Raw genomic sequence first — 19,882 nt, 5'->3', positions numbered from 1 at the left:
AAATAAATACTTTGATATACATTTTTGGTCATACTGCCGAGAAATAATTTCTCCCTAGCATATATCCCAAAAAATAAATCAGCTTCACCCTTCATCTTATCCCCTTTGCTGTTAGAATCATAAAAAAACGCTGCTGTCTTTTATATAAATTTAGTGTTGCAACATTTGCAGGGCAAACCAAAAGTAAACCAATGCTTGACTTAAACTTGATTCCTTTTGTAATACTTAACTAGTGTTTTAGTTACCCGTGTCACGCAGAGAGCAGCTTTTTGCCAAGTGTGCTGGACTGTGTCCACGGCAGCTGACCCGCAGGCTAGAAGGGTCCTTCCCTGTCCAACCTGCTGCTACAGTAACCTCTCCGCCTCAGCTGTTTCCCTCTGCAGCTGTGTATCTGGGTTTAATGTAACTACAACCAAAATTGTATCCGCATGAGATCAGCAACAAGACATGTTTAATGAGCTTCATGAGGGCCTATTTTTAAGACCACAATCATGTGTTCCAACAAAAATCACCGACGTGATTTTTTTCTTCTACATTTTTAAGTTAAGGGACTTAAATTAACCTTTATCAGGTAGGGCCATGAAACTAGCCACTAGGGCTGGAACAAACAATCTCATTTCTGATTTGTGGCTGTTCTGGCTTTTGCCAGTTTTTGTCCTTCTGACATTTAAATGACTGAAAAATGCATTTTGTGTTACGTGTGTGTGTGTGTGTGTGTGTGTGTGTGTGTGTGTGTGTGTGTGTGTGTGTGTGTGTGTGTGTGTGTGTGTGTGTGTGTGTGTGTGTGTGTGTGTACATGCATCTGTGTTAAAAAGGTTCAGACTCTCTGTATCAATGCCATTACATCTCCGTTGTCATCTCAATTTTGGACATTATTAGCAGTGCAACTGATGATCATTTTCTTTATGGATTATCTTTTCCATTCATCTATTAATCACCTAGTAAATAAATTGTAAAAAAAATAGAGACAAATTCCTGTCATACCTACCAACAATCTAAAATCCAGAGATATTCTGTTTAAATTTATAAATAAATTCCTCACATTGGAGATGCCAGAACCAATGATGTATCTTGCATCCTTGCTTGATAAATTACTCAAAAAGTTAATTTATTATCCATATAGTTGCCATTCATTTTCTGATTGACTACATACCTTATCAGTATCCTATCATACCCATCAAATGAAATATCAAAATTCTGTGCATTTGATAAATCATCTTTGTCAAGTACACTGATAAATGTGATTATAATAACAAATAATAATAAAATTAATTCATCTTTGTGTGACTGCAGGCTAACAGTTTTGTTTGCATTGTTGATTTGTTTGTTAATACTGTTAATTACTACTCAAATCAGACTACATGCTACCAGAACTGTAGTTCTTGCCATTTTGGATACCATACTCACATGTTTGTGCCTGTAAACTGATGTTACTTGCAACAATGTAGGACCACAACAACCATTTAGATTCCACCAGTCTTCAAATCAAAGCCAGTAATTACAACATCCTGGGGACGGGTGTGAGATGGAACGTTACATGTCATTTCAAGGATCTCTCTGAGAATAAAACACTTGAAGCTACTATAAACACATGATTATGTCATGACCCATTAGGTGGTGGTTTCTGTGTGTTAACCTGTGGTAGCCTCCGTAGACTTGTGTGGATGGAGCAAGCCATCAGCGCCATATAAAGTCTTCTTCCTGGGATTAACCAACTCTGCATATGATGTCATCAGGGCTAAATCTGATCTCTGCTCCAACACAGCAGAGAAACATCAGAATTGACCTCAGTGACAGGATGGAGTAATCATCACCCAATGAAAGGGGGGGGGGGGGATAACAGATATGCAGCAACAGTAAAACCAGAGGCTTTACACTTTGTGCTGCATATCCATTATCTGGTCCAAATGTAAAAATATTTAATTATTTTATTTGGGATGTGGAACTCATTTTCAAAACTACCATTAGATTAATAATTCAAAAGTGGTAAAAAAAATAAAAAAAATCTTTAAAAATGAAAATATTTGCTGGTTTTCCTTAATCTTCTATAGTAAACTGGATAAAACAAGCAATTTAAATAAGTAAACATGGACATTTTTCACTTTGTTCTGACATTCTATAGACAAACGATGAATCTACTAATCAAGAAAAAAATGTATCAATAACAAATAACTAAGTTGCTGCCCTTCAGTCAAGCCTTATAAATTGTTACTTTTTAATATCACTATAGGTAATTCACCAAGATGCCAATACTTTAAAATGATTGATTTCACACATTCTGACTTATTAGACACATGATGCCATGTTATGGTGAAATAAACGAACCGCATTTTGAAACAGCATGGTTCAGTAAAACGGACAGCTGCGATGATGTAATGTTACCATAAATACACATCTGTGTTGTCAATCATGCGTATAGCCAATCTGACATTCAACATGTAGATATGTATGCCTATGTGTGTCATATTCAGAGAAACAGACCCAGCATTATGCATGAGGCCCAGAATAGACCCTGACCTTTGCCTGACACCCTGTAAACCAATTCCCCTCATCTTAGACAGAGCAACTCAAATGTCTAAATAGTGCATCTCTACTCAGCAGCCTTCACAGGGGTAGTAATGATACTTACTGTAAAGCTAAAACAAATGGAGAGGATTGAAGTGACGTGGTTATGTGTGTTCCTCCATTCATGCAGTCTTTATGATCAGAGGTGTCTATAGTTGGGAGGTGGTGTTAAAAAGCGAGTGGTGTCAGAGAGCAACAGCCGGCCTGTGTCCAGCACTTCTCCTGTTTCAGCTCAGATTTAACAGACCCAGATGGAGCCATCAGCTGCCTCCCAAAACGCAGAGCGATAATCTAGCTCTGCTTGAATTCAGCCAGAATTGGAAATGAATTGAATGTACTGGAGAATTTGACTAGAGTGGGCCAACTATGGCCTTTGACCCAGGTTCACTTCATGTGCAAATCGAGATGAATTATCATGATTTGGAACAGATGATTAACATCGATTGTGTTGAAATTGAATTGTTCCATTTCGAAAGGGGCTCAGGGAGAGGTGTGGTACAGCTAAATGAAGGAAGAGATGGCTTTGGGAGAATGAATGGTGTATCAGGCTCCCTAATTGTCAACACTAAAGGTGGCCTCCACAGCAGTTCAAATACATGTCTGGTATCATTATAAGGCCAACGGGGGACCTAAGAGAAAAATCATTTTTTCAGATTGTTTTGATGTTCAGCGACTTACAGAAATAGGTATCAACTCCGTTAGTTGGAAAAGCATCTGACAATTTAATATATCAGCTTTTATGTCTAATCTGAGTCTTTAGCAGCATGTTTTATAGTCTATGAAAGGCGGACACAGCGCAGTGTTGCCAGTGATCTAAACAGGCAGGGGAAGTTCCACTCACACGAACCCAGGAGGCAAGTCTCCTTAGTCATTCACTACAGGAGCGAGGTGTGGCATCATCAATGTATTGTGTTGTGAACTTCCTTATTTGTTTAACTTTGAGCTTGTACCCAATATAAATGTTTTCTATTGGGTCCTGACATGGTTAGGGATTGGTCACAAAGTCGAGTCACTAAATAGTTGGACAGAGAGTTATATTTGTGGTTTTGGATCTCAAATGTAAAGTCTGTACTGTTAACATTGTTGATTGGGTTTTAAATTAAACAATAACTGAGGTTAAAGCGATCATTTTCAGGATTATGGTGTTCACATTCAAATTTATAAGAGCAATGGATGACTTGTAGCCCTTTTAATAAACATTGTGCGTTAGATTTAATTTCTTTTTTTAACAACCAAAAAGTGAAATGATCCTTACTGGTTAAGTTGGTTATCAGACCAACTGAGTATCAGTTTTACTTGTCAATGACCAGAAAAAAGGCAAAAAGCCCATGACGTGTGCAAGAAATTAAAGGTGTCTTGAGTACAGACCTGAGAAATAATCATCATCATCATCATCATAGAAGATACCAAATGGCCTGTGATATGTCCTGATCCCAGACTTTAGAGAAGTCAATAACTGCATTTTTAACAACATTTTATTTGTCTAAATATTTTGCTCCCTAAAAATCAGGGCACTATGCATAATTAGGTCTACAATTGCCACACTTCATCTGGTGTGGACATAACAGCCTGAAACAAAAGCTCAATTTTATTATAATAATAAGGCTTTTTCACAGAAGAAATGTCGTATCAGGAAAACAAAAGGTGAAATTACTACCATTAACGCTGGCATTGTTCCTTCTATGTGTGTCAGTAAGCCATGTCCGAAAGCAAGCATGCAAAAAAGTAGGGCCCTGCAATAGGTAAGTGGATAGCAACCCTTAACATTAATTACACCTGTGGTTTCCTCATACGAAATGTCAAAATGTCCGCTATGTAAAAGGCGTGTAGTTTGATTTCAAATCTTGTGTCCCTGTACTATTGCCCTGCATATCCTGTCAAACCATTGCCATGTAGCAACATTTTTAATTTTCTTCTTCTGCTGTATGAAGCTGCTTTCATTTTAACATCAGACCTTACATTTCTGTCTTACAAGCAAACAATAAAACATAAGCATTTTCTCTCAGGTCTTTTTAAATTACCATCATCTGACTCTGGTTTGGTTATGTTGGCTCTAGCTTACCACATAAATTATGATGTTTTAAAGACAGTTCAGACAGTAGAGTGTAAACTCATGGCAGTCACCATAATCAAAATAGAAAAAGGGTGAAAAACTTGTAAACTATTGCTATGGCCTTGACCATAACATACGATTAAGAAAACCAGAATACTGTGTCATTGAAACAGATAAAAACAAACAAAAAAAAAAAAAAACACTTAAATGGAAAATGTGATGAGCTTCACATTTAAGGTACAATTACGCAGCACCCACTGCTCTACAGGCACACACCCTACCCCTTACGCAAACATATTTTGTGTAGTGTTACAATTTGCACTAATGTTTGTCCACACATCTCTGTTGTTGTTGTTGTTGTTACTCTGAAGTCAGCAACATTTAGGCTCTCCTGTGCAGGTTTTGTGACCGATACTAAATCACCCTTAAAGCGAAAACGTGTCTGTGTGAACGTAATTAATTAGAGATTTAGCTAGTTGACTGAAGGTAGGCTTTTACACGCTGTTGACATCTAAGGATTTATTCATTTCGCCTTCCCAACATGCTCTCTGGAGAGCCCGAGCAGGGTATGGAAGAACTTAAATCGTCAAAATGTCTCTTTAATTCCAGCCAAACATGCTGATGGAGCTTTTGTGCCTTCGAAGTTCTTTTGAAAACTGCGTCATTGCCGGCTTGTGTAAGCTGCTGAGGTAGACTGCAACAAGAGTTGCTTATCATGCTTCAGTGGGAGGCAGACAGGGGAGTTCAGTAGAACGCCTCAGATTTCGTTCAGAATATCACGACTGACCAGCACCGTGAGCGGCTTCCCTCACATCAACAACCTCTTGTGCCTCTGCATCAGTGACTCAGCCGGGAGAAAATAAAAAGTCTGCCTGACACTTTCCAATTTCCCCCCTATACATACAGAATTACTACATACCATACAGTATATATGTACTCTTTGGGAGCAATATAGAACATTATATGAAATACTAAAAGCATCATTATTGATTTTTTTTTTGTCACATGGGAGCAGTGCTCCACAACAGGCTGGGCATCATTGCCTCAAAACATTGTTATGGCTAACAGGTTATCCGTCGATCTACACATCTGGCAGACCTGCAGCTATATTAACAATCATTTGGTATCAGGCAACCTGTAAGCCCAGCATTTACTCTCCTTATTGCTCGGTTTTGTTATTTACGCCTGGTGCAACTGGACACAACACTGATGAGAGCAGGGAGACTGAATCTAAATATTAATTTGCAATCTGATAAACCAAAACAATGAGCTGAAAGATGCTATACAAACTGTAGAGCTGAGGGGAACTCTGCAGTCAGTTGATAATTGTTTGTGGGTTCTCATTTGTGCAGCTTAAAAGATTTAACTGACATTCAAGTCATTTATTTATAATCCAGCAGTTTTTAATCACACTAGACTACAAACCTAGCTAGCTCAGTAGGATGTCTCTAACTTACGTGATGCACTCAGTAACATCCTTCCCTTAGATAACCGAACCTGTCCCTGGCTTTTTTTATTTTAATAAATAATAAAAAAAGACAGTCGTGTGCCTTTTGAATAAAAAAAAATAACAATGTGTTGTCACTTTATCTGGGTAAACATCTTTGCTCAAGTGTAAATGCTACAGACATCAACAGAGCACATTTACCAGTCAGACAACAGCCTAGTGTGTAATTTTGTGATTTAGCCAAATCGTGGAATTAACCCTTAATAAGCTTCCGCTGATAAAGCCCACTTGTCATTTCAGCCAGAACAATAGAGTTCACAGGCTATAAATAATAAACCTGGACTACTATTGTATTATTTGAAGTTAAAGGGCAATTTAATTTTCAAGTCTGAAATCCATGTGTGCTTTGAGCAAGCACTGCCAACATACATAGGGTAAAACACTGCTCTGTATGTATTTGGCTGGCACACAATGCACAGTAGGTCTCTGTGTGTACTGTGTTTGTCTCCCTGTATGCTCACGCCAACACAGCCCCCTCTCCCTTAGCTAGGGGAGGCTAATTTTGTACAATAAGTCCCAACACTAACATTCACTTATGACACTGCTCCCATATGGGGATGATATTACAGCCACTTGTCATTGTCAAATGTGTTTGTCGACACAAAAGAGGCCTCCAATTGGTTTCTACTTATTACCGATGATACCAGTTCTGCCAGCAGCATATCTCACAGGCACCTTCACATCTGTCAAAGACCAACTACATGCGAAGGGCTATAATAAAATACAAGCTGCAGAGTTTGCAACTTCAACTGTTTGCAGAGTGGATTGGTGGAAATGTCAGTGAAAACCCATTAATTGTGTCCTGCAGCCAAGGCGAACATAATGATGGGGTTAGCAGAGGTCTCATTATCTTGATAAGAAAGTACCCTGAAGATAATGGTGGAGAGCAAATTCATTTAAATAAAAATAGTATAAGACAGTGATGTGGTAAAAGGTTCTGGGGAAAAAGAGGATTAGATGGTCATTTTCTCAGTGGATAGTTATGTCACCGTGACAGGGGAGTGTACTGATGGTGGCTAGTTCTAGATTAAGCCTTGACAGAAAGCAAACATTTGATGCTGCCGTTTCTTTAAGACACTGGGATGTCCCCTTGGGAGTAAGGCCTTCAGTGTACATACAGCAGTGGCTATATGGTCCTGCCTCCATCACATAAGCGTTTGTCAGTGTGAGAAAGCATCCAGCTGAACCAAAGACTGAACCACTGTGTCTCGACAAGGCCTGCTAACAAAGAAGACCTTTCAGCACTCAGCAGTATCCCCCTTCTCTCTTGCTTTTTGCAGCAGCATTCACAGCAGTTCCAGATCCACTGACAGAGGATCTTGTGCAGTGGCCTGCCACACATCTCTATCTCTGCCATCACGTGGTGGAGCAGGGCGACACTGGCATTCACCTTTGTCCCAGGTGCAGGCAGGCACCACCCACATGCCCTACTCTGCAAGTTGGTACACAGGACACTCAGCACATAAAAGCACCAGCTCAACACTGAGTAATCACTATGTGCTGTCCTGCAGAGGCTGGCATCTACAATTCATTACGTTGCAACAAAAGGAGAGAGATTAAACTAGTTTTAATCAGCCAGATAACAAATCATACTTTGCTATCTAAACAAAGTTTCCTTATTGGTTTCCTGGAAGCTCAACACTTCACTCAACCAGTCTCAAAGTAATAATTGACATATTTCCTTCGAACTTTACTGAGACCAACAGTAGATCAGTTAAGAACCTACTTGATTTTAACGAAAAGGGGAATATTGGAAGAAGTGTAGTCTATATTAATAAATAAAAAATGTTGGTGGCAGCCCTAATATTAGGACTAGGCAATACAGCCAAAATCATCAATCCCAATATAGTCATTAAATATCTTAATAATAATAATAATAATAATAATATTATTAGTAGTCACAATATAGCATGTTTTCTGGTAATTCAATAAGTAAATAGTATATATGAAATAACCACATGGTTTTGTTTGCCCTTATGTGAATTTAATACTTTAAAACTTGTATTTTGTCATGTAATTAAACAAAATATAGATTTCTAAGAAATGTTTTGTGTTAGTCCATAAAGAAGAACCAGTAACTCTGATTCTGACAAAACACAAGACTGTCTGGACAGGCAGGGACATTCACTCGGTTACCCCAGGGAGCTGTGTATTCATGGACAGACAGAAACATGGAGACAACTGTGCCAGATTTTGGGTTAGCCCAAGAATTGACAAGGGAGAAGCCCTCTCCATATCAAGCACAAAAACACCAGTGCACAGGCTGAAAACTACTTACAAAATAAGAGTCACATATGTCTAATTTGTTTGAAAATATCGGCCAAAAAGAGACAGCTATTGGATATTAAATTAAAACATTGTGGTCATCAATGTAGCTCCAAAAATACAATAAACATTAATCACCATCTGAAATTACTCCTCAAAATTAAATCATAGTTAACCCAGAGTCATTGCCCTACTATTAGCTAGGCATTTCACTCTTGTTGACACCATTAGCACACTCCCTATTCTTACTTTTATACATTCAGATAAACGCTGGGCTCAGTGGGCTACAAGATCCATGGAGTAATGTTATGGCCCTAATGCCAGATCCAGATATAGCTGGACACCATGGGGATAAAAATACCCAAACAGATGGGAGGGTTCACAGGCAACGGGGAAGAGGCAGCCAGCACAACTAGAGATTTTAGAGAGGAGAACTGCAATTACAGCTGTTTGCTAACCTCTGCCTTCTATGTGGTTAGCAAAGCCTTCAGTGGATGCCCGTTCAGAGATAATAACCTTGCTGGGAGATACGATGTGGTGGAAATGACGCCAAGCCCATCCATCAGCTCCAGTATGACTACTTAACTGGAGTCTGAATTATGCCTTGCTTACATTAAGGCATTGCCAGAGAGAAAAAATATATCTGCCAGTGACCAAAGCACTTCAAGTGGCAAAACATTTATAGCAAAGAAAAGATGTGAGGAAGAGAGAAGTTGGTGTGCAGAGGAAATGGTTGAGCTAGCTTACTAGCTTGCCTGGAATCTAACATTCAGAAAACAAACAGGCCTTGACATTACATGTGTTTTCTCACAGCCTGTCTAAATGCTACTTAACCAGTGGCTCTGAAAAAAGGGGGTTCATGCTGGCACAGACAAAAAAAACAAAAAACACTATTATTTATTGCTCATAGGGCCTGAGCATTTTAGAGAGAGAGCTTTCACAAGAACTAACATTAAGTCACTATAACAAAAGGAGAATGAAGGATAGACAGGGAGCTAGAAGCTTTGGCTTTTACAAAGAATATTGTTTGTACATCTTATAAACCTTCAAGCATTAACTTTCAGTCAAGAGGAAGGCAAGTAAGCCATACCACACTTGTTTAGAACCACTTTGAGGAACTAAAAAAAAAGTTATAGTTGCCTGTCATGTGAAAAAGAAACAACAGTTAAGTTGTGGTTTAAGAGGTTATCCAATCTAGTCTTCTTCACCTCTTTGATAAACACAAGAAGAGAATGGTTGACTCATTAACAGTGCGGAGGACAGTTTTTACTTCCTTTGTTTGTCTCTCTTATGTCAAAGAGTTAACTGCACTAGGAGATTCTGCTGGACATTAATTTGAACCCCTAAAAAAAAACAACCAAAAAACAGTTGAGTAGTATTCTTCACATAGGATATTTGTTGATATTGTAGAAAGCCGAACAGTAATGTGGTGCATACGTGAAATTGTGAGTTAATTTTTTCTGCGTTACTTCACCAACCCTGAGGATACACTTACCAATTTGATGGCCACATATTCGTTAGTATAGAGATTTTTTCCCAACCGCAGCTCTCCAAAGTTCCCGCAGCCAATTTTTTTACCCACACGGAAGTTTGGGCCAACCATAAGAACTCCAGAATTGGTCCCCGAACTCCGGCCCCCATGTCCAGTCCTGCTGCCTGTTGTCTTAGACATCTTTTTCCCTTCCTCTGTCTCTCCCTTGCCCCCTCTCTTATCAAAATCCATAAGCTTGTGATACCCTGGCCTCTCCACGGTTATTCTCCAGCCATGCAAACCATAGAAACTCCAATAACAACGACAGGGGGCACTTTAGGGAGGGGTAGGGAGACAAAATCTCACAGGACAGAGGAAAGATGTTGCTGTTAAAATGTGCAATGGTTCAGAAGACACTTAAATGAGCTCAAGTGCCCCGTGTGTCATCCGACGGATCTTCTGAGTGCTTCCCTTTTTTACTTTGTGTTCCTTGTTTACTAGAGGGGCACCGGTCTTGAGTTTTTCCAGCTCCAGTCTCAGAGTAGCATGTCCCTGCCTGAAGAATAGGCAGGTTGTGGTAGGATGTGCCCACAGACACACATACAATACTAGTCATAAAAAAGCACTCCGAAACCGAGCTACTGCATCCACAAGGCCACTTTGGAACATCTCCTGGAGTTCCTCATTCCTTCTGGTCAGCCTTCAGTGACACAGTGAACACTCTCCATGTTGCAGGGCTGCATCAGACGTGGCAACCCAGAGTCAAAGAAATCAGCGACGAGAAAGACAGGTAACTGATGGGTTTGATGTTGGGTGGATATCTGAAAGAGCAAAAACAGACAGAAATCAGTCCATTTTCTCTAAGTACAACAACAAAGATCATCTCTCCTTTAAATAAACTCAGTCATTTATTATTCTTACAATATCTTTTTTTCTATAAAATATAACTGGGCAATATACCAATACCGTAATATGAGACCAGATGTCGTCTTGGATTTTGGATATCGTAATAAGAATTGCAACAATTAGTCAACAAATCATTAAAAATTATAATTAAGAAAACAGATGTTCACTAACTGAGATAACCTCTCTCCAGTAGCTTTCCTATTCAAACACTATATAAGCATAATATGTGAAGCAATCAATATAACCAAAATATTGGAAATCTTAATCATTATCTATTCTCATAACACGTCATGGTCATGATTCATGATTCATGAAGAGATTAACATTTTCAGAATAAAACTTTAACCTTTTACTTGAAAAACAAATGATGTCTACTGTGGCTGTTCCTTACTACAGCTGATATGTTGCTCCAGATCGGCGCAAGGCAAGTTCAATAAAGCAATCATTATGAGCAGAAATATTCCAAAGTGGACCTAAGGCATGAGAAAAAAAAAAAGATCTCTCTTACAAATAAACCTATTCTTTGAAAGCCCAAATCACAGTGCCTTACATGGATTTTGTAGATAAAAAAAGTAAAGTTTAAAAAAAATGAAAGATTTGAGACTATACTACACTACAACACGGGCAATTGTAAGCACAAAGATTAATCACAACCACAATTTCAGTTTTCATTGGTGGTTTAACTTAAGCATCTTTGTGCTGCTTTTTTGCTAACAATCACATGGAGACGACCCGTCCAGAGAGCAGGTAATGCAGGCACTGGCAATTGGCAGCTACTCTTTCCTGTGGAAAGGCACTTACCCCAGGATCAATGACAGCTGTATGTTTCGTCTCATCATAACATTTGCATCATTGGGAAGCATTTTATTGGGAGATTTGGATACAGCGTAGTCTACAGCTTGTTAAGCTGTGTCTGACAGCCTAAGAACTAATATAGCTATCACAGGACTAAACTACAGTATAATCAGACATAAGTATGCTGATAAGTGAATGTAAAGTGTTTATTAAAATCATTCACACATGATACCATTTTGATTTGAATCTGTTCTACAGAAAGTTAATTGCACAAACAATTAGAGGGATGAAGTTTTCTTGATGAGACAATTCTATATTAAAACTATTCTAGCTCCAGTCTGAAATGTTTTAAGGTGCGCGTTGATAAACTATGACAAAACCACAAAACATACAATGAAAGTCTTGAGTATGTCTGTACTCTTTCATTACTGCAGTCAGCACGCCTGAGAAACACATTTGTAAGCCAGGTATGCAGTCAATCATTACACCTTCTGCCTCCCTTCTAGCATGCGGCATGGCGATACTTACTGTAGGAAATGAGCAGTGACTAGCCTGCTTGGTCACAAGATTTGGAAACACAATAAACGAGGTGGGCAAAAGCAAAGTCAAAGGGTCACAACAACTACTGAAATGCCAAAGTGCACTACATCAAGCACATCATTTTTTTACTGTGACACACAAAACATGCATTAATCCACTCTTTTAGTATGTATGATACTGTTTGAATATGAGAAAGGATTGAGATGTCCCTAGAAAACATAGAAGATCTGAATAAATGACTGTCTCGGGTAACTTTTTGGCCGTCTTGGCCAACATGTCTAGACTGTCTCATTTCAGGAAGTTGTGTATTGTTTTTCATGTCAACCGTTTGATATAGCCACCAAGATGATTAAAACAAACTGACTGAGCAGTCACATATTCCAAGTTTTGAGGAGACAAATGCAATACACTGTGAACTGGGAATTAAACCTCATCGTAATGAAACCTCACATCAGCTTGCTACTATTAATGGTGTAGTCGATTAAGAGTTACCTAGAAATAACACGACACGAGAGACCATTTCAAAGAGTTATAAATACAGTACCAGTCAAACGTTTGGACACACCTTCTCATGCAATGGTTTTTCTTTATATTAATATTGAAGACATCCAAACTATGAAGGAACACATATGGAATTATGTGGTAAACAAACAAATGCTCAACAAACCAGAATATGTTTTATATTTTAGACTCTTCAAAGTAGTTGAATGAGAAGGTGTGTCCAAACTTTTGACTGTATAAATTCAACTACCAGCAGAAAACCTCAAACGGACCATCAACACTGTCTCCTGTACCATATTCACAGATGTAAAATAACATCTGCCTCTTATAGATTATTGCCTCTGATGGCTTAGTTACTGAGCAGCTGTCATTTACGTTTCGGGTGTTTCAAAGTAGCAGAGCATACACATACAATAAGAGAATAACAAAGACAATGTAACAGGCAAACCCCGTCGACCAGAGTCTCCAGTAAACCCAGTAAACCCGGGTTAACACCACTAACATGAGCGGACAAGGCCGGAGACTCTTCACTATCCTGGCTGGTTGGTTAGCATAGCTCCCACTAGCTTGACACCTCCAGTTTCTACCATTTTCTATAACCATGTAGTCCCATCATCCACTAAAGTAAATGAATATAGAGTAACGTTAGACGTGCAGCTGACGTTACGTGGAAATGTCACATAGCAGTGGTAAGCTAACCCAGCTAGCACCCAGCTAGCACACACACACACACACACACACACACACACACACACACACACACACACACACACAGTCCCTCCTGGCCCAGCGCCGGATACAGAAAACACACAGCTAATCTGTTAACAACACTGAGCAGTGAGGACACAGGCTAGCTAGGTAAACTAACCATGATTGAACCAGTCAAACCACATCCATTGATCGCCCCTGGTTGGTTAGTAAACGCGTAATAACCGAGAGGCGACGTCGTAACTTGTGGTGGTTGTTTCACCTGAGAGTGTCGTGTTAAAGTTCAGATCCCAGCTGTAACCACTGATGGGCAACTCCTTAATCCTCAACAACCGACTGCACACACCAGCACCACCAGCAGTCTGGGCTCTCTTGCCGCTTAGCTCGCTAGCTAGCTACTTAGCACGCTAACGCTAGCACACGGAAGATTAGCAGAGACGTCCGGACGGCGTCTTAAAAAACAACAGCTACGGCCGCATGTCCGCCGCTAAACATGGAGACGCGTTACCTTAAACTCTCAGCTATCGAAACGCAGTCGCAGTCGTGGTTCTTCGTGTGTTGCTGTCTTCCTCATTGCGTTTCTCTTGCCCCCCTCAAGTTGCTATGATTTCGCTGTTGTCTCTTTAAGCCTCCGTCCGCCGCCGATACCCGGGCAGGCGCAGCGTCACGCCGGCTCCGACTGTGATACGCTGGGAAAGTTGCGCAACTGGTTTGAGGAATAAAGAAAACATCAGGCATGCGTAGCTATCTGGGGAGCTGCACCAAACATATTTACACTTCTAATAGAAATGAGATAGACTGAAGATGAAAGGGTGTGAAGACATTCAAACATATGCAACCTATTTTTATTATAACAGGGGGTTAGATTTCATGTATGACTTTCAAATGACTGTAATGTATATACAGTACCAGTCAAAAGTTTGGACACACCTTCTCATTCAATGTTTTTTTTGGTTTTTTTCTACATTTTAGATTAATATTGAAGACATCCAAACTATGAAGGAACACATATGGAATTATGTGGTAAACAAACAAATGCTCAACAAACCAGAATATGTTTTATATCTTAGACTCTTCAAAGTAGTTGAATGAGAAGGTGTGTAAAAACTTTTGACTGGTACTGTATATAGACTTCTAATAGAAATGAGATAGACTGAAGATAAAATGGTGTGACATTCAAACATCTGCAACCTGGTGAACATGCAACACTGTTACATTTTTTTTTTACAGTTCGCTAGTTTAACACAACTCAGGGGGTTATATTTCATGTATATATGTATGTATGTATGTATGTATGTATGTATGTATGTATGTATGTATGTATGTATGTATGTATGTATGTATTTACATGACAAATACAGCTGATTATTATGTGATTGTCCTAAATATGAAACTCTCAAAATGTTTTTCTGACAGTTGTACCAATAAAAAAAAGTGTAAAACGCAGTCGATACTTAAAGTAATACCCAAATGTAGAAAAACTCTGTTGCAAGTAAAAAGTCATCCATTCAAACTTTTACTTAAAGTGCTGGTACCAAAAAAGTACTAATTATGGAGAATGGCTTTTTTTTTTTGATCGATTATAATAGTGGATTATAATAATGTGTGCATAGATTCAATGTTGAAAGGTGTGGCTAAATTTTAACCATTCTATACACTGTTGGATAACTTATGAACTTCCCTCAGGCGTCAATAATGTTTTTCTTAATTCAAGATAATAAATCATAATTTATTTGTTGATTATATTTTGTATTATTCTTCTGAATTTGCTGAGTAACAAGTAACTAAAATCATAAAATAAATGTATGGGAGCAAAAAGAACAATAATCCCTTCTAGATTGTAAATTATATATTGTTAGAGTATTAAGAAGCTGAAAAGTAAGTGTTAGGAAGATAAAACAAGTAATTTGAACATGTTTACTTGGGCTCTGGGGAATTTTAATGGGAAGTGTTTCAGTATGTTCTGTTTATATACTCAATAAATCAAAATCATGTGTAAAAAAAGACTAGAAATGATAACATATAATAACTTAAGTCAACCGCGATAAATGATAACATTTAATCATCAACCAGACATTTACCAACAAAAAAAAAAGAAAATTCATGTACAACTGATTTTATTTTACATTTCTATGCTGCAGTGCCAAGTTACAATGGGGAACTTCTGTCAAATGGTTTTACCATCATTATAACTGTGTATCTACTTGGCAGTGTTACCAGCAAAATAATGCTGAAGGAGACAATGATATCTTTAAGTGGTGTTAACACTGCCTGTGATGGATAAAACCTCTTTCAAGTAAACTCCCTGACTAACTTAAAGCAACCTGTATTTGTTAGTTATTAAAGCAGACCCAAATTAGACCAGGAAGTATATGACTGTACAGCTGTATATCCTTTCAGAAAGACAGGCAGACATACAATAAAGCTTTCTCAATAAATTCACATTCTGTCTTTTGTCAGGTTAACAGGAACAAGGCAGTAAGTGCTTCTCCTTCTTGTCTTTTCCCAAACAGGGTAGCTTCAGGTGCACCTGAGTCCACAAGGAGCAAGGATCTCAGGCTGTTGGAGTGCAGGACTACAGTTGCAGCCCCAGGTGAGGGTGAGGCACAGCTTTACTGGAACAAGCAGTCTGAAGGGAGAGGCCACAGTTTTTAGCAACTGGTGATGGATGAACCTCCAGGGAGGAACTGTGCTGATGTATCATGGGCCAGAACACCATGGGAAGGGCAAGCTCGGTGGACAGCACTCCTACAACCGGCTGGTGGGGCGGGCGGCTGTAGCGCTCCCCTGTCATGAAGGGGAAAAGGGGAGGAGAGTGAAGTCGGAGGGGGCACCGTGAAACATCAGAGTCTGAAGGAGCGAGAGGTGCAAAAACATCCCTCGTTTTATCCACAAGAGGTGGAGTGCAGAGATGAGGACGGACGTGTCTGTCAGTATGTGATGTGGTGATGTCCTTTTTGTCTTCGGTCCTGACTTCCTCTTGTCCCACCTTACTGCAATGCGGTGCCTCTTCCAGATTGTGATCTCTGGAGACGGGGGAGCACCTCTGACCTTTGCGAAACTTTGCCCTCCTGTTCTTGAACCACACCTGGATGACAGGGAATGTTCACTGTAAATAAACAACTTCAAAAGGCATTGTTTTCAGCAGGTGTACAGTCAAGTGTTGTGCGTAGTGTGCTCTCACCTGAATGCGAGCCTCAGGCAGGTTGATGCAGACAGCCAGCCTCTCTCTCATGCCGACGTCTGGGTACTGAGTCTGCTGGAAAGCTTTCTCTAGGGCCTGCAGCTGCGACACTGTGAATGCGGTTCGACTGCGCCGCTGCTTCTGCTGGTTGCCATATCGAGCCTCCAGAATGAGCTCTGGCAGGACAGAAATAAATAAAAAGTCATCACCAAAATTCACAACAAGTTCTCCTCTCCACGAACTGTAATAAGGAGCAAGACAGGGAAATAATTAGCTTTTTTCTCTCGCATTTCCATGTTGTTTTTCTTTCTTATCAGCGATGCAGTAATAATTTGACCAGATTTTAGACTTTTAATTGTAAAAAGATTCCTCTTTTCGTCTCTTTTCAGGCTCACATTAATCTGTTAAGTATGAATTCATAGTAAGCTTTGCACAAGTGGAAGTTTTGCAGGTTGAAGCCAGAATTATACAGTGATGGAAGAAGTATAAAGATTCTTCAATGAAGTAACAATACCACGCTTTAAAAAATACTTCATTACAAGTCCTGCATTCATAATTTCACTTATGTACATAAGCATAATCGACAATATAATGCAGTAATGTGTAGGTAGCACTTTACTTCTAGTAGTGCAATTAGATCCTTTTATAAAAATATATTTTGATATGCTAAATCTTTATTTGCAAAGTAACCAGTGATGAAAGAAGTACTCTGATCTTTTACATAAGTTAAAGTAGCAATACGTCAGTGTAGAAATACTCTTTAACAAGTAAAAGTCATGTATTCAAATGTTTACTACATACAAAGTATATAAGTATTGAAATCAAAATATAATCTGTCAAGTAACTAACTATCGTTCATAAATAAATGAAGCAGAAGGTTAAGTCTTTGCCACGGAAATGTAAGTGGAATAGAAGTATAAAGTATCAGAGGATGGAAATATCTCAACATTGTACTAAAGTAAAGCTAGTTGAGTAAATGTGTTAGTTACTTTCCACCACATGCCCCCAAAACAAATCAGTGTTTGTGGTTGATAAACTGTTGTTTATCCCTATTTTTACCAACTTGACATCATTAACCCTCTTTGTAATCACAACATCATTGTGTATTCATTATTTACATACATAACATAGTCCTGGCAAAGAGAAAAAATCAAGTTTCTCAGTCACTTGCAGAGTTAAGGACCGAGATGACCCACCTGCCAGTCTCTCAGCCACAGAGAGGGTGTGCACTGTGGGGCTGGCTGCAGAGTAAACGTGGTACTGCTCCGCCATCTGGTGGTGTAGGTCGAACAACATGGAGTTAACACCATGGAGGGGATACACACCACCACCGCTGGAAGTCCCGCAGTAATTCAAGGAGTGCATATTGAACCTAAGGAAGTAGAAAAACTGATTTAACATACTGAAAGGTGTATTTTTAATATGGATAGCATTAGACCATGTCAAGGTACTCTCAAACCTTAGACAGAGTCAGTTAACATTGCCTTGTTGCGGAAATATGTTACATAAATAAACTTGTCTTGGCTGGTAAATGTTAATTTTATCAGATCAAGGGAGCAAATACTGCAGAATGAGTAAATAAAGATGTTATTATCTGTTCATTTGATCAATTGTTGGAATGAGAAGCCAACAACACACGTATCTGCGCCGGATCATTAGTTATAACTAGAGGGACTAACATTACCCCTTAATGCTCCTTAAATTATTATTATTATTAGGCTACTCGTCTCATTTTCTAGCTCCTTGGCATATCTTTATTCACTGTTCAGATTGTAAACGCTGTATTTATAAGTTACTAAAGATAGCTGTATGAATTGGTAACAATTCGGTTGGGAGATTCAACATTTAAAGTAAGTAAAAACATTATTTTATTGAATTTTTCACATTTATTTGACGAGGTTATTGATTTTAATCTATAAAAACACCAAATGTGACACATTTATTTAATGTAATTTCCCTAAAAGCAGCATTTTGAACTCAAACAAACAAAAAAAACACCTCAAAACATCAGATTCCATGTATAGCCATCATACAATTAAGACACACGAATTCTCCCTTCATTCAGAGATGAAAACGTCGTTAAAACCATTTCGTTTGTCTCGGGTCGGTGGCTGTTTACCTGAGATGCAGAGGTGCTCTTTACGCACAGCTCGTCTGAATCCGCTGAGTTGTGAAGTCCACTACTTCCTCGTCCAGTTTGGGCCTTAAATCCTCGCACACCCAGCGCTCTTTGTCGTCGCACGGATCTAATTCTCCGAAACCATTCTCACCCACGACAATTTAAGAAGCATTTACCCAGGCTCCCCTCAGCCATTAGCCAATAGAAAGAAAGGTATTAGCCGGGATTAGGTGGGATGAGGGAAGAGAGGGGGGGCTGCAAGGAGCTCAAGTTTTTGAAACTATTGAACTTGAGAGATTTATGCCAAGGATCCCCCCCTATACGCGAGCGTTTCATTCCCTCCCGTTAAAACAATTAAAACAATGCGGTCGGCTAATCTTCGAGGCAGGGCAGATTAAAATAACAGCCTTTGATTGTGCTCTCTCCCTCTCAGCCTTCTTTCTCCCAGACCGCTGGCTTTGACAGTCTCCCCTCGGAGGGCTTTTTTTTTTTTTTTTTTTTTTTCCTCTAAGGGTTTGTTTTGCTAACAGGCACCATATTTTGCCCATAAACTGTCACCATGTGAAGTTAATCTGAACCTCCTTCAATGAGAACCTATTTCTTTAAAAAAAAAATCCAGCTGAGCTAAATTAGAAGTCTTCCCAGGAACAGAAAACAGGAAAACACTTCAAAACAACATGAAGTCTAACGGGCAATTTGTCATTCACACTTTCATCACTATCACTTCTGGTACATTTTAGAAACCAAACTTCAGTGGTGGGAAATAACTGGGTGCAATTTTGGGGATTTATATATAGTATTCAGTATTCTATTTTATTTTATTTGTTTATTTTATGCCACTTTATACTGCTAATTAAGTGGTACTAATACAATTAATTGACTAAATTACATTTTTTCGGTTGAGTATTCTATTTTATGTTACATTATACTGCTAATTAAGTGTTTTTAATACAATTATTTGACGAAAAGCTACTCATTACTTTGCTATTTCAGATCTTACCCACCCAACATTCATTACACAGTATAATATAGTTGTATGCAGCTATAAAGGCATTCACCTTTTTATTTATGTACAGGGTTTGTCAACAATTATAACTTCTCCAACTTTATACACATATTGTATAATATATAATTATAATATTACAACTGTGTTTTATTCATTATCTGTTAATAAATCAGCCTCAGCGCCCACAGCAGGAGTTATAGTTGTAGACAAATACGTTAATAAAACGTATATCTGCTTACAACTATAGTATGTGTTATAATCC

At 38.8% G+C, this 19,882-nt stretch overlaps 2 protein-coding genes across 3 annotated transcripts in view; both read right to left on the bottom strand.

Moving 5' to 3' along the window:
* csnk1g2b (casein kinase 1, gamma 2b) overlaps positions 1-13,947 on the bottom strand; it is a 36,793-nt gene extending 22,846 nt beyond the window's left edge. For both annotated transcript variants that reach the window (XM_054602290.1, XM_054602291.1), the window contains exons 1-2: positions 13,820-13,947; positions 9,886-10,682 (exon numbers count right to left, since the gene is read on the bottom strand). In XM_054602290.1, the coding sequence (XP_054458265.1) occupies positions 9,886-10,113 (228 nt within the window). In that variant the 5' untranslated portion in view covers positions 10,114-10,682; positions 13,820-13,947. The remainder of the gene's footprint in view (positions 1-9,885; positions 10,683-13,819) is intronic.
* A 1,939-nt stretch (positions 13,948-15,886) lies between these two features.
* zgc:101100 (uncharacterized protein LOC445169 homolog) lies at positions 15,887-18,668 on the bottom strand. Its single transcript, XM_054602950.1, has 4 exons — positions 18,615-18,668; positions 17,692-17,867; positions 16,496-16,671; positions 15,887-16,399 (listed from the first exon to the last, which is right to left on the bottom strand). The coding sequence occupies exons 2-4, from the start codon at positions 17,858-17,860 to the stop codon at positions 15,887-15,889; spliced, it is 858 nt and encodes a 285-aa protein (XP_054458925.1). The 5' UTR covers positions 17,861-17,867; positions 18,615-18,668.
* Positions 18,669-19,882: the final 1,214 nt, after the last annotated feature.

This window comes from Anoplopoma fimbria, chromosome 8 (genome assembly GCF_027596085.1).
Source record: "Anoplopoma fimbria isolate UVic2021 breed Golden Eagle Sablefish chromosome 8, Afim_UVic_2022, whole genome shotgun sequence".
NCBI classification, from domain to species: Eukaryota; Metazoa; Chordata; class Actinopteri; order Perciformes; family Anoplopomatidae; genus Anoplopoma; species Anoplopoma fimbria.
Note: the sequence above shows the minus strand (reverse complement) of the source record. Positions and strands in the feature narration are given on the sequence as shown.